Raw genomic sequence first — 24,023 nt, 5'->3', positions numbered from 1 at the left:
CGATAAGTGGTCTCCCTGCCTCTGTCCGGTGTTAGTTCAAACCCTAGGTTTCTCAAAGCAGAATTGCAGACAACAAAGTGTATAAAATTAAATAATTTAATAGTACAGCAGCAGGATCAGCCTGAGCTGAGTGCCTCCAGAGAGGGAGGGAGAAAATAGGGAGGAAAAAGGAACCCAAACAAAGACGTTTCTTACAGACTATTAACTTGCCCCTCACACATTGATCTGGTTGAATAGTAATACTTGTGTCAACTGTCTTCTTGTTCCTCAGTTGATCCTTTCTCTGTCTTCAGACAAGCTATCATCCTGTCTAGTTGCAGCTGCTGTTGATGGTTGCCTCTTTATCTCAGGTTTGGGTTAGCTCTGAAGGCCTTGTTTTGCTTAAGCAGAGACATGCTCAATATATCTCAGTAAAAGTTTACAGCTTGTGGCCTAAGGCATCAGCAAATTTGTCTGATGTGGAAGCCAGGTTCCTCAGATAATCAACAAAGGGAAATATTCTCCTCATCTAAGGGGAACTTTCAGAGCCCTGCTCTTCTTTGGCTAAGACTTCCTTTCCTCACTGGCTATTGTGGAAGTTTTGGGTGATCAGGAGTCTAAATTAGACTGTGTGACAGCATTCCACATATACCATACTTTAAATTTTGGTCAGCCTTGAAGTGATCAAACAGTTTAACTAGGTGATTATTGTAGGTCCCTTCTAACTGAACTAATTTTCTCTTCTCTTCTCTTCTCTTCTCTTCTCTTCTCTTCTCTTCTCTTCTCTTCTCTTCTCTTCTCTTCTCTTCTCTTCTCTTCTCACCACACCATGTAAAAGCCCTCTTGTTTTGTCTACATCTTATTGTGAGTTGTTGAAGTAATTTACATGCAGTTTTAAGCCCATGTTGGGGACAGTGGGGAAGATGGAAGAAGGATCAAGGACAATAAAAGAAACATCAAGGGTTGACAAGGAAAGTGAAAATCATGGAGGTGAGGAAGCAAATATGTCCCTCTCAATCCATCGCTGTCCTTATGCAATCTTATGTGGCCTGTGGTGATCTTTCTTTATCTATTTTGTTGGATAAAGCAAGACAAAACTCAGGGCTGGAATGTTCCCATAAAACCCAGAAAACTATACTGGAGACAAATTTAGTCCCTTTGACTTTGCATCTGTGACTCTTAGATTAATAGGTTACCCAAGTTAAAACATGATTCATTGATACAGTTAAATGCAGAATGTTTGGTGTCACTAAACACGTCTGTAATAAAACCCAGAACAGCTGGTTTCACGTTTGACACCAAACAGTCCAAGGACTTGATCACAGAGGCCATATCTCCTGTCACCCTTATGACCCAGATTGTGAAGGACTGTTTTTTCTATGCCTCCGAATGCTCTTGGACTTGGCCACCAAATGTTCTACCAGAAACTGGAAAATCTTGCAGGAAAGAGAAGTGTGAGTGTGGAAATTCTGACTCTCCATGGATTTAGTTAGTTGTTCCTGTGTTTTGAAATATTGCAAGCTATATAACCTTGCACTAGCTTGGAAAACAGAGGTAAAATATAAGAGTGTCTAGAATTCACATCAGTATCTTTGATGTTAAAGCAATATTTCCAGCTTTTACAAAACATGTGGTTATTGTGTTAATTTATAGTGAATATGAGTTTGATGTTAATGGGCATTCATGCCCAAGATTGCCTTGCATGATATTTGTCTGCAATGTTTTGGTTTTGAGATACTAAATTTTGTAGAGCAGCTGCAGCCTGGCCTTAAATTTCACAGAAATGAGCGGTGTAAATTTTACATTGTTTTGTGGTTTGTGCTGGAAAAGGAGATAGTGGTGGGGATTAAGTCTACTGCTCAAAAACAAGCAAGTGCTTAAGCGCTTTTTTGGATCTGAACCAGGACAATAAACCTTGGAAAAGTTCACGTTTCACTGAAGATCAGTACAGAAAGTCCAATTTTTGTTCACTACAATTATCTTGGATTCTTTATTTTATAACAAGATTCCTATCACTGTTCATTTGAACTGAGTCATCTTTTAATGCATGTATCCATGTGGTTTGAATATGACACTCCTAGTGTTCATCTAGTTCATTATTCCTGTGCTGTTCACATGGTGTCTTGTTGGTCTTTATTCCACACTTGTGTCTGTGCTACCAAGCTGCAGTAGAAACACAAGTAGAAACAAACTTTATCTAACTTGATAAAGTTTGGGAGGCTTTTTTTGGTATGAAAAAAGTCATAATAGGGGAAAAAAAAATAAAGCTTTTGCAGTAATAAGACATAGCAATGTCTCTGAAACCTTCTCTTGGATTATTTTAGGACTCCATTTTGCAAAGAGCAGAATAACCTCATTCAACCCCAAGACTGAAATTAAGCTATATACTTGAGATGCACACCTGAAATCTGGAATATCATTTTCGCTGACATTTGTTTTCCTGTTTATACCTTTACTTTTAAACATGTAAATGAGGAAAAGTCGTGGCAGATCAGGCCAATGGCTTTTCTTTCTGAAAGACAGAGCCCTTGGTACTGAGAAAAAAGAGAGGGACAACTCCATGCTCCAGTCAATATTCCTGGGACTTAGCAAGGTTGCTGAGCATAAAATTTGGCCCTTCAAGAACTACCTAGAAAAGATAGAAGACTACCTATTTTTTTGAGTACTGTGCTTCACTTAAACAGCATCTTGAGTCAATATTATGATGTTGGTGCTATGGATTACATAAATATATCTCTGCTAATAGTTGTATGTTAATAAACGTATTGACATGAAGGCCCTGCTTAAGAGGATTGGCTCCTGTGCTTCACATTAGGCATAGCTTTAGTTTGGCTCAGGTTAGTTAGCAGCCACTGGACAAAATGCAGCATTTTAACTCCAAACTCACTTTATAAAAAAATTTACAGAATGAATGTTGCTTTGATTCTAACAAACAACTGAGTCTAACAATCCTCTTCTGTTCCATATGGACATTATATTCTCTAAAGTGGTCAGCTGTCAAGTGAGTCTAACATACCATCTTGCACAAGCTTTCATATGATAATCAAGACTGCCTATCATTAGCCAAATTTGCCTTTGTAGGTCAGTTGTTACATTTAAGCACTCAGTAAATACTAATGGCCTTTGATACTCATCTCAAAAGCAGTGGAAGATTTTACTTTTGTTTTCTTGTCCATGTTGTGGGAGAGGAGATCTTTGTGACACTGAAATAGATGAAAAAGTTTATAGGGAATATGTCAAACTACATCAGGCTTCATAAAATCCAGTTTCCCCTGGGACAAAAGACTGGAAAGTATTTTTCAGAGGCAAGATAATCTTGGGATAGCTTAGTGCAAAAACTAGAACTGCCTCTAGAACTTCAAGTGCAAAGACAGTGTTTTATTTCACTCATAAAATCATAAAACTAAAACATGTATTATAAAGTAAATAATTATGAAATGAGAAAATAATTATGTCTGAAGGGTAAAAATGTGCACATAACTCACTGGCACTGCTGAGGAAGGCGTAGACTGGCAGCTAAAATGCAGAGAACATGGCCTGATAGTAAATCAGTGCATAAAGTCATGAGATTTGTTTCTCTTACATGGCGTCTGAGTTTGTGTCACATTGAGCTCTGGGAGGAAAGCCAGGAAGATTTTCTCAAAGGGAAAGGGGACAAAAGAGGACACTCAGCTTCTGTTGCCTTTGAAAGTCAACCCTAAGTGAAAGAAGGAGAACTAAAAGACACTCTGTGGTAGATTAACTCAGATTATTCACACCTTCCTCCTGTCTGCCTCCCTCCAGCAACAATCAAAGCAAAGCAAGAGCAGCAGTGACAACAGGGGGACTTAAAAAAAAGGATCATGGCAGGTCTCTCACTAAATAAGTCCCTGTTGTATGATTGCTTATCCTTTCCATTGGGAGTTTTGTAAAGCATATGCACAACACTATTTTGCAAGAGTAGAGGTTTAAATTGCCCGCAAGTGCTGTGTCTCCACTGCTCTTTTCAGTCGTGCACCCCCTCAAGGATCAGCCTTAGCCCTTAGATAATGGAAAATCACATTCATTTATGCCACTCAGCTGGGTAATTTCTCCTATTCATACATTTTTAGAAGTGAAATATGTGATAATCTGAACTAATTCACACACAATTTCCTCATAAATTAGAGCTTCTGGCTTCTGCAGTCATTCCTCTGCAAATGCCTCATAGGATTATCCTGGATTCAATATTTGAAACAAACAAACAGCTACAAACAGGAATATATATTTCAGGTTTTAATTAAAAGGCCTTTTTTGGATGGCAGTAAGTGATTTATTATAATAAGCATATTGTCCCTTGAAAGCTTATTTTAAATTTTTATTCCTGTTTTTTTTTTCTTTTTTTTTTCCTTTCTGCTTGCCTTGCAAGTTATTCTATCTTGATGGACAGTTTGGGTGCCTACATAATAAAGGATGAGAGAGAGAGAGACAGTGGCTGTGAAATCCAATTGCAAACAGAATTGTCATCTCATACACGTACAGACTTACATATCTGCCTACAGTAAAGCTATGATGTATGCTACTGACATATTTGCTGCTTAATACTGCTATTGGGTAAGATGGGCCACAAATCACATTAACTAAGAGAATTCTACCATTCCTAGATAGTCATATGTCTATCACTTTTTGCCCAATAATCCTTCAGATGGGATTCGCTGTCTGTAAGAAACTTCGTGTTTGTGACTATTTTTATCTATTGAAGACCATTGAAAATAGATTTAAGAATATATAGAACAGTTTGCATGAAACAGGAAAACCCATATCAGGCACTGCATTTTTTTTTTTCAAATTAGTGGAGATGAAAATTCAAATAGGAAAAAAACCAAAGTATTAAAATGCAGGCTCAGACTGTTAAAAATGTTAGGGGAGAAAGGATGGCTGGAGAATATCTGAAGTACATCTCACCTGCCTCTTTCTCAAATGGCCCAGAAGGCAGGGGGGAAGGAGGTAATCCATTGGCCTCACAATCACTTTCTCCAAAACCCTACTGCTGTTCTAACATAAACTGGAGGAGATGTAAGGGAAGGGTGATTTTCATGGTCCATTGCAATGCTCCTTGAAAAAGCAAATGTGCAAGCTCAGCCTGTCTTATTAGATAGTGACACAAATAGTACAAACACTGGACAACAATTTTTATGTACTCTGATAGAGTCTCAAAGATAAAAGGATTAAATCTCACTTTTCCTAAGACATGTTACTTCAAGGAGTCAGTCTAAAGGATTGACCAACATAAACTGAAATGTAGTATACCAGGAGAAAAGAAAATTAATTTAAGGTTTGCCACACCACATCAGCTCCTTTTGGATCATCAGTGGTACCAGGTATCTGCAACTAGTAGTCATAAAGCTGCTTGAAGTGCCTCAGAAACTGTAGAATGAGGTGCATATTGCCTTTGCCCACAGAGACCAGGATGCTGTCAGAGGCATGAGATTAGCTGAGGCTTCTCCTGACTCCTCTGTCTCTCTGCAATGACTTGACTCTCAGCAGGCTGTCACTCTGCTGTCAGCTTACACATGCTCCAAAGCAATATAGATGCTGATTTGCTCCACGTTTGTCAGATATTAATTTTGAGTAGCCACTTCAGTTTCACACTGTGGGGCAGAGCCAGAGAGATAAATGGCTCTAATTAAGCAGAGTCGTTGATTTTTAAAGCCAGTCATGATAGTCTGCTTTGGCCTCTTGCACAAAAACATGGTCAGAGTTTTAGTCTACTTTTTTTGCATCATCTCTATTACCTGCTTTGAGAAAGGACAAACTTCCTCTAACCCTCTCTTTTTTCCATTCTAAACATCCTTCACTCTTTCAAGTCCACCAGAGCTGCTGAGAGAGTGGAAGGGTTGTACTGTGTGGCTGCTGGGAACAGTGCTGGGACAGTGCTGATGTGCTACAGCAGCAGATCCCCCTCACCCCAAATTCCAGCTCTACATCAGTGCTACATGTGGTCAAAGGTACGCACCTCATCACTACACACAGAGTGAAGGCTTGTGCCATACCCTGAAATGTACCCTTTGAAATTAAGGCAAACTAGAGTTGAATCTGGTCTTTTGTGAGAAGTAGTTGGCCATCTGGCTATTTTTGTTAATAGCCATCAAAGCCAGAAAACAGGTAAATGAAAAACCTGTGTGGCAAAAGATCTGGTCTTGGCAAAGTCAGATGTTAGCCATGCCCTTTGACTTCCTCTCATAGCAGCTTTTCAGTGGTCTACCTGCATTCCTCCCCAAGGTTGATCATTTGTTACATGTTCTTAGATGGTCTGCCTGCATTATTGGTGGGATAATCCCTTCCTTATCTTCCCTTGGACCTTGTGTTTCTAACAACCCAATCCTCCCTTTTAAAGTCTCACATACTTCTGCCTACTTCCCTCCTAAGCTGTAAATCCACTTAATCTTTTTCCAGAGTTTATACCTCAGAAACTTGGATTATTTCAAGCATTGCAATGTCCACTTTCTAAATCTCAACATAAAGAACTTGATCTCATATGGTACAGGTGTAGGAAAGGAAAAAATGTTAAGCAGCAAAGGAATACCAAGAGAATCTTATAGTTCATTAATGAGAGCTGCAAAGCAGTTTCCAATTTGCTTCTGCCCCCTGGCAGGAATAAGTTCAAACCAAGGACATTTTCATTCATGTACCTTGCTTGAATGCTGAATATTCTCAGGCTCACAGTATTTCTCAGATAGTCTCAGATTTTTCTGCTCTCTGATGGAAGTCTGTTAATAATTTTTTATTTACTGTATGGAAAAGTAAGAAAGAAGTCACACAAGGGTTTGAGACATCTCTTTGCTTATGGCCCAAATATAAAGATCATTAAGTTGGCCATGTTGGTTCAAGCAAAAGGTCCACTCAGTCTGTTACCCTGCCTCCAACAATAGCCAGCAGCAGATGCTGAGGGACAATATGTAAGAAAAGGCTCACGTAGCTTGCACAGCATGTCCTTCTGCTATCTGTAGTTTAGGGGACTTCAAGAAAAATGCTCAGATTTTTTTTTTTTATATTTTGAACAATAATCCTTGATGGATCTTTTTCCACACATAAAGAGAGACAACGTTTTAATAATTGGCATTTCATCATTATCACGTGAAAGTGAGATCCATAGTTGAAATACACATTTTTTTGAAGAAACATGTCCTCCTGCCTTGCTTAACTGCTGTCCCTGTTGACTTCATTTGGATTCTCTTGGTTTGTGTCTTTAAAAATCTAATGAAAACCTCTTTCCATCTCCATTTCAACTCTGTTTCCCTCTACTGTACGTTATCTGAGCGGAAGAGTCTTCGACTGTTTAATCGCTCTTTGCAGAGCCCATTGCAAACATTTCTCGGTGGCTAATTGAGTTCTGAGTTGACTCTGCATGCAACGTGCCAAATACAAGAGGCACAGCATGCATGTGGCACATTCAGCCTTCCTAAAAATTGCCAAGCCTCTGTATGCGTCCACAACCTCTGCCTCATGGGAACTGATGCTGCATCTGAACTGCCCACAGAGGCTCCAGCACTTCTGCTCTGAGCAGCCGTGGCATGTTAGTGTGGGTACTGGTGTCTGTTTTTCTCCCTACGTATTACTTTGTATGTATTGATAAGGAATTTTATCAACACATTTTTTAAAAGTACTTTGAGATACTTTTGCAATTCTTCATGATCCTTCTTTGTTTGTGTCACTCTAATTAATTTTGTACCATCAGTAAGTTTTGCATGTGCATTCACCTCCCTTTCCTAAGAGATCTTCAAATATAGAATCACAGAATCATTTAGGTTGAAAAAGACCTTTAAGATGACTGAGTCTGGCCATTACCATATAAATATACTGAGTAGATCTAGCAATCTCCTTTCACCATGAAAACTGGCCCTGTCCTTTGTTTCCTGTTACAAACAGCCATTGATACATAAGAATACCTTGACTTCTACCCCGAGACACTTCACCAAAGCTCTTAGAAATTGGAAGGCACTAGGATCTCCATGCTCCTTAACTCTTTCAAAGAGACATGCTTTCCTCAGCAAAAACCAGACAACACTTCGTGAAGACAGTGTACATATCCTTCTTTCTTTCTCCCAGGTGAGATTGCCTAACTTTATCCTAGCTCCATCCAGCAGCTCGGTACAGAAGTCTAAGTGGGGTGATCCCTTCTTGCATCCTCATGGAACAGTTTCTTCAATGTTGGCATGTGTCATCTCCTCTATCCCTGGACTATGTTCCTCTCAGCCAGCAGACTTGCAAAATACTTGGCTTCCTGATGATGGTATTACCAGGAACTTTTCAGCAATTATACTGTGTTTTCTTTGGTTGGATATGACATACACCTTTATGGAAGACATATTTCTATTTCTAACAGATTTCTTCAATTCATTGTTTATCTATGCTGAGCTATTTCTTTTTATTTTATGTGATTGAATGTGTATTTTAAACCTCTAATCAGCTAATTTTAAGCATTTTCCAGATTGTCCTTTTCTTTATAGAAAGCAGGCCTATTTTAATGTTCTCCTTTCAAAACAAAATCGTAGGCTCTTAGCTCATCCATTTCTACAGGAGTATTGAATTTGAAATGTTATAACCAATATAACAAAGTATCTTTGTTACAGTTACATTTTGAACAACTCTTGCTCAGCACTGAAGCAAAATTGGCTTTTTTTTTCTCTTGTCAAGTATCAGTCAAAGTGCTACAAGAAAGCACCATCTATGATATCTAAAATGTAATCCCAGCACTGTGTTCCATTATGCAATTTATTCAGCCTTAATGGAAGCAGCAGCTGAAATCTTCCATTATTCTGTTTCCTGCATTTACAGTCCCCATGACTTTGTTCAGAGGTGAATATCACCATCCTGGTCAAGGGCTTACTTGTATACCTGAATCCTCTCTTTCTACTTGGGCAAGGAATGTCGAGGCATCAGGTTTCTATGATATTTAATGAAACAGTTAGCTTTTTGATCCAATGCAATATTTCCCTCTGCATCTGAAGTGGGTGTTACTTTCTCTAGATTGTATCATAATAAAAGGCCATTTGACTGTACAATTTTTCTTAACTGCTGCCAATGTAAAACACGCTGCAGGTCAGTAAAGGTGAGTTATTACCTGCAGCCACTGTATCAACAAATCTCACAGCTGCTGAAATTAGCAGAGAGATTTGTGCTGAGCCTTTAGCCTCATCTCTTACTTACATCTGACCTGGAGAGCGCTAGCTCTTCTCACATCCATTCCACAAACACCAGTTGAGGTTGGCCAAAGCAGACAGTGAAAATTAATGAGTGTGTGCAATCTGGGTATACAGCATCCTTTTGAAATAACATTAGATTATATCTCAGATGGAAAGGTAGTGGGGGTGTTATTTGGACCCTCCTTTCGAAGATACACAGATTTCCCTTGTGAAATGCCACTTCTTAGGCTGGAGGAAGCAGAGCACATAGCTGACTTTGCAGTGACTTTGGGAGTGTGAAGGTTAAATTTCTGCAGCCTTCATGGACACAGTGCAGAAGGTAGCAGCAGTCATTATGAATGGGAGCCTGAACCTAGTTACTGGCTCCTCAAGAGAGAGACATATCCCCACTGTACCTACAGCAGGGATAAGGTACAAATAGCAAAAACAATCCCAGAGAGGTGCTAAAAGCAAAGAATTGATCATTATCTCTGCTTCAGCTTGGGGAAAGAGACAAACAGGCTGTTATAAGTGTCAGATTTCTATAACTGCTCTTTCTCCACAGGGAATAAGCCTATCCATTCCTCATCAGCTAAGCAAAGGTCAAGGCTGTGCCAGACAGTTCTGGTGTGTCAGTGGGATCTATCTGAACTAAATAACTGGTTGAAACAAGAGCACTATTGCAGTTGACGCAGATCCTCAAATATTTTTGTTTCTTAGCAGGAAAACAATGTATTTCAAACTTCCAGACAAATTGTAGTTAGCCTGAAAGGGCCAGTCTGTCCTTGGAAAACTGGATGTATTGAGCTGCACCAAGGGCCAAACATTTCAGCTGTGGCATGTGGCCTCCCCCAGTGCCCCTAACGCTGCTGAAGCCCATCCAGCTCAGGGCTTGCTCACCCTGGTGTGGCTGCTGATCACTGCATGGGACTTTATCCTTTTCATTTGGTCCCTCTCTGAGTAGCTACTGTAAGTTGTTTGAAGAAGTTTTCTAGAAAAAGCAAATACCAGCCAAATGAAGCACAGGAAAAAAAAAAAAATCTATTCCTGGAGGTAGGTTTGTGCCTGGCAGAAAGGTTTGAATTCTTTTAGACTTTATTTGAATCCTGTCTGGCATGACTATGACTATCCCCTTTGCCAATCTTGGTCTATAAGCATTTCTGCAGACAAGTTTGGCTGCTGGTTGCCAGGCCATCCTATGGAGATGACCCCCACAGCCTGTGCATGCACTGCTCAGAAGGGCTCCTTGGGGTCACACTTACTTGCTGGTTTGCATTTCCACCCAGCACTCCCTGTCGCGACAGGATGTATCAGCTATGACTAACCATGCCGGTTTCAACAGCCTTGGTGCTGAGGAGGGGCAGAACACAATCACGAGCCCCTCTTGCATTGCCAGGGCCTGATTTTGCTCTGATGCAGGGCTACCTGGTCTGGCAGAGAAAAACACATGTTTGAGAAGCTGATTCTCTTCTTTTTTTGCAACCTGTGTAGACATCCCACAGAAAATGCCCAGGCCAGGCATTAGAGCACAATTTGTCATGTCAGCAGCAAGTATATTAAACTTTGCTGTGATCTAAGTCAGAAGACAAAGAAACAAAGCCCTTCTATGGCTGCTGTTAGGCACAGCAGCTGTGTGATGACTGAGTGCCACTTGACAACACACAACAGTATTAGGCTGTTACACAGTGTGGTCTCAACTCTCTGGAATAAAATCATGACTCTGTCAGATCAGTCCCACTTCAAGACTGTCCAATTCAAGCATCCTAAGGAAACTCCAATCTGCCATTTTGCAGAAACAATATCACAGAGGAGTAATTTATAATGGCCATGTCCAAAGGTCTGAAGACACATTTCATCCATGATAGCTCTCTGCTCCTGTGCTGGTTGACTGCTAACTCACAAACTCTCCAAATGGCAAGCTCTTGCTAATGTCTCTTACTTACGAACAAGGATGGTGGAGATTTTTTTTGGTGGTGTGGGGTTTTCTTTCCTAACCAGGAATGGTACAGAAATGTGATGAGGCTTTTTATTTATTTATTTATTTATTTATTTATTTATTTATTTATTTATATCCCTCTTGCTATCAAGGTGGCTACACAACCAGCTCTTCATGTCTCAATTTGGTTTTGTGGGCTAGCTACACCAACATTTAGACCACCTGTGGTGTGGTGTGATACAAAGGAGCCAAAAATCAGGCCTTCTCTCTTCAATTATACCTCAGCAATCTCATTTATATGGAGCAGAGAGCTGGAATAGCAAACATGCTTCAGTGTGGCAAGTTGATTTATAAGGTGGCATAAACACACAGTGCTGCTCTCAAGCTAAAGATTACTTTGGTTTGCTGCCCCACTTCCATTAGCATTATGTCACTTGAGAGTTATTCAGTCCTTCCCATACACAGATGTGCAGTCAGAGCTCACTTGCCCTGTTCTCCATGCTCTGGTGCTGCCTGTTTGGGTCACCCACCGCTCATAGAGATGATGTTGACTGCTGCACGTGCTGCTTGCAGACCATGGGTGGTCCTTAAGGGCTTGGGCCTAAACAAGCCTACATCTTTGGAAATCACCTTATTTTTTCAGGCAGTCTCATCAGAATTAATGGACTACTTAAACTTACAGCAAGGAAAACTATTCTTTCAAAGACAACATCTCTTTTGTTGTTGTTGCTTCTTTTTTTCTTTTATTTCAGTGTCCTGGCTGGTCCTGAGTGAAATTTTCCCTGGTGGGATCAGAGGACGGGCCATGGCTTTGACATCTAGCATGAACTGGGGTATAAATCTCCTCATCTCCTTGACATTTTTGACTGTAACTGGTAAGATTTCTTTCTGTCTTTCCAAGTTGATACTCTCATAGTGGGCAAAATTAATCTTTCCTATACAAACAATATTGCTAAAATTGCACCTATGATGCCCCAGGGACCGAATTCAGATCTCTATCTAGGTGCTGTTAGCATAGCTTTAACATTTCTACCATATCTTTCTATGGCTGTGCTAGTAACTACAGCCTTACGGTGATTGCTATCAGAGCAGCTTGCACATCAACCCCATAGGCTGTGAATCCCAGCTTGTAAAAACATCATTGCTTTCGTAGGTTGAAAATACTTAATATTTAGGATTTAGTCCTGTGTCTTCTGAAATCAATGGGAGTTCTGCTCTAGATCAGACTGAAAGTTTTCAGATCAAACATTTTTAAAGACAACCCCATTGAAATCATGCCTTTTCACAGGAATGTCCTGGCTTTGAGAAAATTTTCTTTAGAAAAAAGTGACTTTGTAAGGTAAAAAGGCAAGAAAGTAGACCAACATCTAGTAAGTTATAATGAGATGATAAACCAAATAAAAGATTAAATGCTGATCTTGAAATTCACTGAGCGGCAAATACCTTTTTCTAATTTTATTTCAAAAGAAGTTTTGGAAATTTTAATTTTTCAGTCCTATTCTGAGGGAAATATGTGCTGAAAATCAAAATACATAAGAGAGCAGAAATTACAAGTTTCTTTCAACTCCACCTTCCTTTGCACTGGGGACAGGCAATCAACCCACAAAAAATCAAGGCAGCTTTCATCCATATAGATGCATTTTTAATTTAGTTTGAAAATGAATGTGATCTGTGACTAAAATGGGTTTCAGGTTGATGTTCTTCTTTCTTACCAAAAAAAAATGAGAGAGAAAATTCTGAGTACTATCTTGATTAAAACTGGGGAAAATATCCCAGGTCAAACTCATTGTGTCCACACTCTCACAGATCAAGGATCAAGGATCCCCTTCAGAAGCAGACCCTCCAATCACCCTCACTCACAGCACTTTAGTTTGCATCACATAACTGCACTCCTGAACAGCACAAGCTTTCAGACAAAACCAAGCCAGAAAATGTACAGTAAATGCACTCCACCTGCCAACACTTGCTCAGTCCTTGGACCACACTAGAGTTATTCCTAAAGAAATGTCCCCAAAATCAGCTAGTACAGACTTCAGGTCCTCAGCAGCAGCTGTTTCACCTGCAGTTCCCCACCTACTGTGCAACATAACTTGTTAATGCATGCCTCGCCATTATTCTGATCTCAGTGTATGTAAAACCACAGTAATTCCGTTGGTTTAGCTGGGTCTAATCTGGATTTATGAAAGTGTAACTACAAGAAAATATGCATTCTTAGTCCAAGGCAGAAAGGCAGAGCTGCGAATTCTGTATTCAGATGAATAGATACAGGTCACGGAAGCCAGCAGCAGCTGCACTCAGGTACCCCATGCAGAAGATACCAGCAGGATTTTCAGCTTCAGCTGCAATTTTTACCTCACAACACAACTGACTAATAACTCTCTGACTTAGTTTTAGCAGGGAAAGGGGTTAAGAGTGCTACAGCAACTTGTTGGGTTTCTATATGCTTTACTCTCCAGGGGCTGTAGAGTGCAACCCTCAACCTGAGGACATACCTGCCCCTGGACTGTAGGCTCAGAAAACCACCAGCCCTTGGCTGGCCCCATTAGGAGTTCATTCTTGAGTTCCTTTCTGGTTCAGGACCTGTGACTTGCAGTGGAAATGCTGGGAGCTGACAGGTGGGGAGGATTAGCTGGAGGTAATTGTAACTGTGTGAAAAAGGCTTGGTTTTGTTCCATGGAAGCATGTGCAACAAAGCTAGACATGGGTGGAAATTCGAGGTGCTTGTGACCCCCAGTGCATTTGCACAGACCAGTACAACTGACTACTCACTGTTTTCATCCAGAGTTACCACATGCAAAATAAATGAGTCAATGCTAAATGGGTGAATATAGGCTCATCATTTTCCATTCATAAGGAGCATTAGAAAAGTTAAGAACCACTCTTCTTTTTCAAATCATGGCCAGACACAGATAAGTGAGCCAAGAATAACAGTCTATCTTATTTCTAACTCTCCTGTGCATTAGGGGATGTATATTGTAAAATTATGGTAATAGAAGTTATACTATTTGAAAATTTTAAAAGATGTGTTTTCTTCCTTTGTAGAGCTCATTGGCTTGTCCTGGGTGTGCTTCATTTACACAATAATGAGCCTGGCATCCCTGGCTTTTGTTATTGTGTTTATACCAGAGACCAAAGGATGTTCTTTGGAGCAAATATCTGAAGAATTAGCTAAAGAGTAAGTACCCAGCAGGAACACGTGACACATCCCCCCAGGTGCCAGAAGCCTTTAAATGCCTCAGGCTAATAAAAAAGGAAATGGCAGGTTTGGGTTTTTTTTTTTTTTTCTAGAAAAAAAACAGATTCTGTCAAAGCTTGAGCTTGTACAAGTTGATCTCAGTGACCAAGGAAACATTTTGTTGGTGATGAAGGGCTAGACTCAAAGCAATAGTGTTTTCCAGCATTTCTGTTAGAAATGCCTGCAGTCAGACCTGGCTCCCAGTACTTTGGCTGACTGGTGTTATCAGAGAGGAGGACAACAGTGTTCTCACATTTAGGGCTGTATGTCTTGCCTTGCTTGTAGAAAAAGGGAAGGAGAGAAGTCGTATGTCATGGTTTAACCCCAGCCAGCAACTAAGCACCGTGTAGATGCTCGCTCACTCCTCCTGGCCCCCAACTGCCAATCCCCAGTGGGATGGGGAGGAGAATCAGAAAAGAAAGACAAAACTTCTGGGTTAAGAACTGTGTAATAACTAAAATAAAATATAATAACAATTTAAAAACTATAATTGTATTGAAAAGGAATAAAATAAAAAGAGAGAGAAATGAAACCTAAGAAAGACACAATGCAATTGGTCACCACCTACTGACTGATGCCCCTCCCAGCAAACTCGTCCCAGTTTATATACTGGTCATGACATCCTGTGGTCTGGAATATCCCTTTGGCTAGTTTGGGTCAGCTATCCTAGCCATGCCATCTCCCAGTTTCTTGTGCACCTCCTCATGGGCAGAACATGGGAAACTGAAGTCTTTTGCTTAGATGTGTTACTTAGCAACAGCTAAAACACCAGTGTGTTATCAACAATATCCTCACACTAAATCCAAAACACAGTGCTGTACCAGCAACTAGACAGAAAATTAACTCTGTCCCTGCCAAAACCAGGACACTCTTATCTCAACTACTTCAGGGTTCCATGTGAGTTTTGAGAGTTCTTCTAGATGGGCATTTTTTGGTGCATTTACTGAGTCCCATTGATCTGTAGGCTGTACGAACTCATACTGAAAAAAGGTTATTCCAGCAGGAGTTTTGTGTCCCCACCTCACCACATAAAAAGGAAAGAAGAGCAATGAGAAAGACAGTGTTAGTGATGTGAATGCCACGTACCTACTCCTTTAATACAATTCATTCTGATGGGTCTTGTGTCTTTTGACTCTACAAGTCTTTTCTCATCCTCCGGGAGAGTGGCTCTTGGAATTATATACCTTCAGCACATCAGTTTGGAGAACAGAATTAAATAATCTGCTGAAACACGTGCCATTTACTTGAAATCTCCAAATTCAGATATCATTGACCATAAATTAATCAGACATTTTTACTATCCATTTGGTACTGCCTCCTTTCTTTTCAGTTGTTTGTGGCCATAAAATCTATAGAAAAAACTAAACAGCCCAGGTTTTTAAAATGCAGCACTATCCTGGTCTATCCAAAGAGCTGCTCTACAGCAGCTATTTGGTTTTTTGGACCTATATCAGAATTTCTTAACATCACAAAAAAAAAAAAAAAGGTAAAGAAATGATAGGGAAAAAAATGTAGTGGATGAAATTTTTGCAGGGTTACTAGCTTGGAGTGAGAGCCAGGCCTCAGCACTACTGGTGAAATGCTGCTACAGGCCATGCAGCATGCCCCTCAGTTCACCCATGCAGCAGGGCAATACAGGCTTCTCCACTCTCTTCCTCCCTGCTGGCAGGTGACACCCAGAGAAAGAGGCTAAAGCACACATGTGACTATATTAAAACTGAAAATAAGACACTTTTTGACAACAGACTAATTCCCATGTGACCAGCCTAGGGAGATGGGTCATCCTGTATTTGTTTTGGTTTGTTTCTTTAAGATTACCAGCAAACAATTTTTTATTCTTAAAAGGCTATACTGCAACTCAGACAGATTTAAAGAAGGTTGTTTATGAGCTAATTATAGAAACAGAATCATAGAATCATTTTGGTTGGAAAAGACCTTTAAGATCGTCAAGTCCAACCACAAACCTCACACTGTCAAGCCTATCACCAAACTGTGTCCCTCAGCGCCTGTATCGACACAACTTTTAAATACCGCCAGGGATGGTGACTTCACCACCCCCCTGAGCAGCCTGTGCCAGTGTCTAACAACCTTCTCAATGAAAAAGTCCTTCTTAATATCCAATCTAAAACTTCCCTGATGCAACTTGGGGCCATTTCCTCTTGTGCTATCGTTTACTACTTGGGAGATGAGACTGACCCCCACCTCACTAAAACCTCCTTTCAGGTTGTTGTAGAGAGAGTGATCACGTCTCCCCTCAGCCTTTCCTCTCTTCTTTAAGAGTAATTATCCCAGCGCAGAAAGCCCGCAGCAAAATGCGCTGCCAGAGTCCTTGGGCTCCCTCTCTCGCTGAAACGGGCGTGCTTGGGCCGGCCGCTCCTCGCACCCGCCTCTTCAGCAGTGGGCAAACAGACGGGTGCGAGCCGTGGGTACCCGGAGCGGCGGTAAACGGAGCCGGGGTGGCCGCGCCCGGTCCCCTGGAGGACTGGAAGTGCAGCCGGAGCCCCCGGCGCATTTGCGGGGCTGGCTTCCCGAGTGTGTCTGTCCCACCCCACCGCCCCGCAACCCGTATTCGGTGGCAAAACTTCGTGGCTTTTGGTTGTTTTGTTTTTTTTTTTCGCTTCCCCAGGAAATATGTGAAGAGCCCCTTGTGCTGGGTGAGCCAGCGCAGGGAGAAACTGGTGCCGCTGGAGCTTGCCAAGATAAAGAAGGAGCAGCTCTACTAGACCCAAGGCAGTCAAAGCAGCCTTCACCAAAAGACTGATAAAAAGAACAACAACAAAACAGAGTTTGGTGATGTTCACCCTCTGATGGTACACATGGTATCTTTCTTATACACAAGATATTCTTTCATTTCTTAATAGAGCTTTCAGTGGCAGTTTACAGCCAACATTAAAGATTGTTGTAGTTTATAACTCGATGGAAATATAGGTTCTGTCTGTTTCAAACCACCATCCCTCAACTTCTCCTGCTGTTGCTCACCTCATACATACAGGAGGTGAGTGGAAATTGGTATATTATGCACAATTCTAGTTACCTATATTCAACAAGAGCTCAGCCTGGAAGAGGTGCAAAGAGCAACTGGGGTGCCAATGAGAAGAGTCTCACGAGAGGAGCCCACCAAAGACAGGTCTGTTTAGCCTGGCAAAAAATAAAGGGGGAGGAAGGGGCTGAAAAGGGTCACCAGCTCTCTTGTCTGTATGTTAGACAACACTATGGAGCAAAAATGGACAACTGTGGAGTGCAAAGGATAATGTTAGTGCAGGACAACTGGATATGCTTATGAATTAATTTAGGCTTCAGCTTAACAAGACTTGAAAAAGAATCTTCATCAGAACTGAATTATTTGTAACATAGAGCATGCCCAGTTTATAAGAGGAACTTTACAGTTTCCTGGGAGGGCCAGGATTTGGTGAACTAGGAAACACTCTTCAGAAAACATAGTCGAAGTGTTTAATGGGGGAAAAACAAATTACTCTAGATTGAGGATGGCTTTACAGGAGTTGATTTCTTTGGCTTCCCAGACCCAGGAATTCTGGAAGCTGGATATACTAGATTTGATGCCAAATTAATTTTCTCAACACAGGGCACACTAGATTTCGACCTTTGGATTCAGAAAGCAAGAATTGTGTGGTACAGGGCAGCAAAAAAAAGATCAGAAACCATAATCACTGCAAATCACAACATGTCTGATTTTTGGTTATTGTGTATCAGGTATATCCTGAAGTACTCAACAAGGCTCTACAAAGGATCATCTATATGGCTCTCATAAAAGAAAGAGCCTAAGTCTATTTTTCTTAGAAGGTTAATAGATTTTGTTTAGAATGATCAGTAGATAAATATTTATTAGCAGAGAAATAAATGGTTCTTTGTTTAAAGAAAAAAAAGGCATATTTGAAAAGCATGCTGGCAGTCTCAGTAGCCACACAGTGGCATTTCTTCCAGCATTTAATTGAGGAAGCAAGACTGACACTGTCAGCTGGACTGCAGATACTACTTTCAGCTAAGCACATGATCACACTTTATTGGCTGTCTCATAGCATTAAAACCACCTGACTGTGTCCTGCACTGATGGAACAGTAACTCACTGATCTAGGTAATATTTTACTTCTGAGCAGAGTGGATCAATTCTGATCAGATTCTCACAACGGTCACACTTCTAGATACTGACATTGTAAATTCATGGGAGCACATCTGTTAAGACAAAGAGCATGTGTTACAAACCTGAAAAAAAAAATTGAAGCCAAGGACATGATTTGTCAGAAGTCACTGGAAATTGAGCTACCTCAAGATGGGAATCTACTGGCCAAATCAGAACCATAACTTTCCTGCATTGTAAGCTTTAAGGGAACCAATATCAAAACCCCATTGGAATTCTGGTACAAAGGTCAGGTAAGTAGTTAACACAATGCAGGATTTCTAACTATGCAGATCCCATGTAATCTAAAGTCAGCAAAACTCTGTTAGGCCACTGCCTAACTGGTCAGCTTATGGCTGACTTCTTTTTTCTGTCCTCACCTTAACCTCATGGATACCATGAGACTGGGCTGCTTTCATGGGTGTTTATGACAGTATGCACAAGGCAAGATGTAATTTTTGGCATACACAATGTACCAAAAATTAAGTAAAATCTTCTCATAAGGGTCCATGTGAGCCCTTTTGACATAGCCAATGAGCAACGAGAGATCGAGCACACCCAAGACACAAGGACAGGCACTGGAACGGTGTACCTGAGACACAGGTGACTCAGACTAAAGCCCCCATGAGAAGCAGGAAGCTCAAAAGCCTTTTGCTCTCATTCTCTGTGGGGAATCAGCAGCTTCCCACCCCAAGCTAAAATTCTACCCCAGATCTCAGGGGCTTCCACCTTTACAAGGAAAACATTAGTTTCTGGGTTTTTTTTTAATTTTCCAATAAAAGTTGAAGATCTGCTTAGAATTTTGTTTGAGGTCTACAGTTCCAATATCGACCACAAGAGGCAGGAGAAGAGGTGTCCCTGTCCTCGAGAAAGTAGCCTGTAGCAAAGTCTCCTTGCGCCTCTAACCTCAGCAGTCAGAGCTTTACTGTGTGCTGCAGCAGCAGGAATTGTCAAAGTATTCCTGTAACTTCTAAGAAGAGACAGAAAAAGGATGTGAAATGCATTAGAGCTCAGTCACGTAAAAGCTTCATAGCAGTGTGAAATGGGGGAGGGGGGGGAGCTGGAATGCTGGAATTGGAGCAGATTTGGAGAGATGCCATGGATAAGGACGGCATATGAAATGCAAGGGGAGTTGCGGTGGTGGAGGGAAAGGGGCTTGTGAAGTTTTTAAGTGCAGAAGGTTTAATTTTTTACCTTAAATTTTCACACTTAACTTGGAGGTGTGAGGAATTCAAGAACAAGGACGTGGCCAAAACCTACAAGATATGATGGGGTTTTCGGTTTGGATTTTTTTTTTTTAAGTTTTACTTACAATGCTCAGTTTAGCATCCTGATTTTTGCACTTTTGGGTACATCTCACATTGTGATATACAGCCTGATTTTCTCCTTTTCCCTTTCCTTTCTCCTTTCCTTTCCTTTCCTTTCCTTTCCTTTCCTTTCCTTTCCTTTCCTTTCCTTTCCTTTCCTTTCCTTTCCTTTCCTTTCCTTTCCTTTCCTTTCCTTTCCTTTCCTTTCCTTTCCTTTCCTTTCCTTTCCTTTCCTTTCCTTTCCTTTCTCCTTTCCTCTTTTCTTTTCTCCTTTGCTTTTCTTTGCTTTTTCCTTTTTCTTTGCTTTGCTTTGCTTTGCTTTTTTCTTTTTCTTTTCTTTAATCATAGTATGCTTAAGCATAATTTTGAAAAATATGAATAACTTCTTGCAAGAGAAAACAACACATTCTATTACTGGAATAGAAAAAAAATTAATAAAATATGGGAAACATGGTCAGTGCCATCTGTTTCCTAATGAGTATGTGTCAAGCCTGGAAGGCTGGCATGCACTTGTTGACGAAAAAGAGAGGACCAAGAAGAACTTTTCAAGTGCCAGCAAATGGCTGCAGGCTGGACCTACTAATACTTAGATCGACAGTGATATTTTCTTTTTATAAAAGCTACAAATTTCACTGTCAGTCTGAACACTTGTCAAATGATCTTGCCAAAAAGCAGAGTCTGAACCTACCTTTTTCTGGGCTTCTGCATGCTAGTACTTTTCTCAGTTTTTTAGCATTGATGTGTACTGAAATCTCTCCATCTGCTTCATGTTTAGGCTGGAGGACAGTTTTCAGTATCATGTGTTCTACTTAATCAGCCTCAGAAGAAGAAATATTAAGGTGACATCCACAAATACTGTTTATACTAACAAGTGCCTGAGAGTAAGTCAAGTTATGCAATGTATTTTTAGTCAGAAAATATTGCAGGAAATTCATCCACTTCCTGATCCGTGACTTTATGGGTAGTGGATTAGCTGCATTTCCAGTAGCATCCCTGTTTGCTCTATGGTACCATTTTCTGATAGCTGCCTCGAGATGGCAGAGCTTTGCACATGCAATCCAAGCCCACACCAGCTTACAGTTTCCATTACATTACATTTGGTGACAGGGGCTTCTGCAAAATCTTTCTCAGCATTGCAACTTCCCAAACAAACCTCTGCCATAACAAATTTTGTGAGTTTTCTTACAAGAATAAATTTAACTCTGAAAATACCATAGAAATTGTCTCCCCACCTAGCAGGTTCTGTGTTCATTGTGAGCTTTTCTAAACTTTCCCCATACACATCTATTTAGTGCAGAAACAAATATGCACAGATACTGTCTTTTTGAAGGCGGCATAGTTCCAACACTGGTTTAACTGCAGAGACCTTAATAGCTTCAGATACTTCCAAAAGCTGATGGTCAAGGGCTTTTAAATTTATTATAGCTATAATCTTGAGTTCTACAGACATGGCCTTATATAGCCATATAAATGTGGCCCTAATTGTGTTGGTTGTTTTATAACAAAGCCTGCACATCTGATGACACAGAACTAGCAGTCACAACCTCACCAACTATGAAAATACAAAGGATAAAAGGGACACAACTGTCAAATCACACCCCTGGATCTCTGAAGCACTCCACAAAAAAAAATTGCCCCAGATCTAAGATTATTCAGTATCTTCACTAATGGATGGCATTACAGAACAGAATGTGCTTATTAACTTTGCAGGCAATACTGAACTGGGAGAGACCGGGTTGGAATTCAGAGCTTTGCAAATCTGTGAGAAGGGTGTGAAAAAAGCAGAGCACAATTCTGAAAGCATAAATGCAAATTTCTCTGGTAACACTAATTACAAGTCAGAGAAAGATTAAACGGAGCTAGAAACTGCAGGAAAAGATCTAGTGGCTATGACAACTCACAAGCTAGCAATGAGTCAGAGTTACCCTTCTACTGCAAAAAGGAGCCCTTAGTAGGTTATATAAATAGAACCAGCCCTTCTCTCCAAGGAATACGAAATGAACTTTTAATGGCTGTTAGTGCCACAGCTGAGCACTGTGCAGAGTTTTCAGTTTTGCATGGGATCCACCAAGAGAATCCAGGGACAAACAAGGCTCTCTAAAAGGAGGAGCTGATGGATGGACACGTAGGTTGAATCCAAAGCATTGCGTCTCACACTTGGAAGAGACTGCGGCATGCTGTCTGGCCTAGAGTCCACATGATGATTGAGGGAGTCGATAGCCAGAGCCTTAGGTGGAGACAGTGCAACATGGCAAAGGGAGCAAAGGCTAACTCGTCGAGATGGGGAAGTGGGGGATAGCATGTGCACACATACTGAAATCATCATCAGTAGCAACAAGGCTTATTCCAAACTGAGGCAGGGACCTACCGATTTAGGTAGGTCTGAGAAACAGCGACATCCCCAAGTAGACTGCCAACCGTCCTTCACTATCAGAGGTTTTAAAAGCATATTTGTCACAAACAGTCTGAGGCTCCCTTGGAGCTGGGATTGGTGAGCACACATCCCAAGGAATCTTTTATTTGCTATTATTCTCTTTCTCAGTACTTCCCCGCAAGTTCAGGAGTGTCCTTCTCAGCTCTCATAAGGATTGTCACAAAGGCTGCAAACTGCTAGCACAGATCTAAGCAGAACTTCCAAAAAAGTTTCCATTTTAATACACTGCAACTTATTACCTTTCATCTGTTCCAACAGTCAGATTTCAAACTACGTGACAGCGCTAACAAAAAAGCAAAACGTTCTTCTTTCTCCATACATAAGTTTAGGAGACACATATGCTTCATAAAAGCTCCAAGAATTTCACTGGTAGCACTCATGCTTTGTAATTTGATCCGAAAGAGACAAGCCTAATCTAAGGCAGCTAGTGCAAGTTACAATGGCCAACTCCTCATTCAGGACTACACTTTGTGCCTGGAAAACCCCTTACAATTTTATGCATTGTTCAAGTATCTGCTGCTTTTCCTTTTTTAAAAACTTGATTAATAGTTCACATGTGTTCTCTAACGGTGGCTTGTCCATTGCTCCGACTTTTCACAAAATTCTCATTAGTCTCACCCGTGCTGAGGTCCACGTTACCTTCTAGAAAAGTGGAAAGCTTACGTACAGCAAGTATCCCTTTCCCTGTTCTTTCTCGTGCATTCTGTGATCATTGAACTCAACTTAGTAATTTCATGGTTATTTCATGGTTTTAAGTCCTCTTTCCTACCTACACTGAGCTTAAAAGGGTTTTTATGAATAATTTAAGGCTCGTGACAAATTGTTGCTTCTTTCTTTTTGTTGCCGGGGTATGATTGAACATTTTCCATATGATTCCCTCCTTTCCATAATTTCTGCATGAAGTCATTATAGACAGCCCCAACTCCTATCCTCTCCCCTCAGACACGTTAAATACACTTGGCTAGGTCTTTGCTTCTTCAGGATGTTCTTCCACTTTTCTTCAGCAGCTGTGGCTTCCAGTACAGGGGCAGATAGTGGTTTACTATTTTTAGCACCCAGTAAGATTGTAAATTACCTGCAGCACACAACAGTAGCATTATCTTTCTCTTCAGTGACATAGGGAAAAAAGACATACATACATTTATACATATTTATTGTATCTTTTTAAAAGTAGCATTTGCAATTACTTTTAAGCATTCACCTCTCTTCTGCTTCAAATGTGCACTTATGGAGAGAAATATCTACTGGCTTCCAAGTCCAAGGTCAACACCAATAATAACACAGGCCAGGATCAAGCTTCAGTGCTTGTCGGCAGCTCCCGTCATGAAAATATTATACAGGAAGAAGAGTGTAGAAAAGGTCTGTGTGAATCACTCAGCAATAGGCTGGATTAACATGACCATACCATCTTCTTGAATTGAAGCACAACACTACTTTCCTGAAAACAGCAGCTCACAGAGTAACTTTGTTCCTCGTGCATCCTGTAGGTGGATGAGGCAGTTGGTTTTTCTAAAGTAGCTTCTTCAGTTGATAAGATTTCCTCATCGTCTATACAAAAACACTCGCTGTAGACCTTTATATTTAGAAATGTCTTCTGTCACGTGACAGCAAGAAAATACTTGAAGACTGGCATGTAGTTAAGAGAAACTGGGAACAAACCAAATTTCATCTTCAGATAAACATACGTAACTACTAGAGATTTCAGTCTAACCCACGCACAAAATTTTACACACACTACAAATAGAAACAGAAGGTATCAGCAAAAGACTATTCTTACATTGTTTCAAATTAATTTGCAACTATACAATTTTAACTGTAATAGAAAAAAAGGAAAGGAATATAACAGAACCGGTA

The 24,023-nt window shown here is 40.6% G+C and overlaps 1 protein-coding gene across 1 annotated transcript in view; it reads left to right on the top strand.

Moving 5' to 3' along the window:
- The window catches only part of SLC2A12 (solute carrier family 2 member 12), a 30,215-nt gene extending 12,935 nt beyond the window's left edge, over window positions 1–17,280 (top strand). Inside the window, exons 3-5 of the mRNA XM_061989750.1 lie at window positions 11,811–11,933; window positions 14,101–14,233; window positions 16,920–17,280. Coding sequence (XP_061845734.1) covers window positions 11,811–11,933; window positions 14,101–14,233; window positions 16,920–17,016 — 353 coding nt within the window. The 3' untranslated portion in view covers window positions 17,017–17,280. The remainder of the gene's footprint in view (window positions 1–11,810; window positions 11,934–14,100; window positions 14,234–16,919) is intronic.
- Window positions 17,281–24,023: the final 6,743 nt, after the last annotated feature.

This window comes from Colius striatus, chromosome 2 (genome assembly GCF_028858725.1).
Source record: "Colius striatus isolate bColStr4 chromosome 2, bColStr4.1.hap1, whole genome shotgun sequence".
Lineage (NCBI taxonomy): Eukaryota > Metazoa > Chordata > Aves > Coliiformes > Coliidae > Colius > Colius striatus.
The sequence above is the reverse complement of the archived record's forward strand: the minus strand, read 5'-3'. Positions and strand labels throughout refer to the sequence as shown.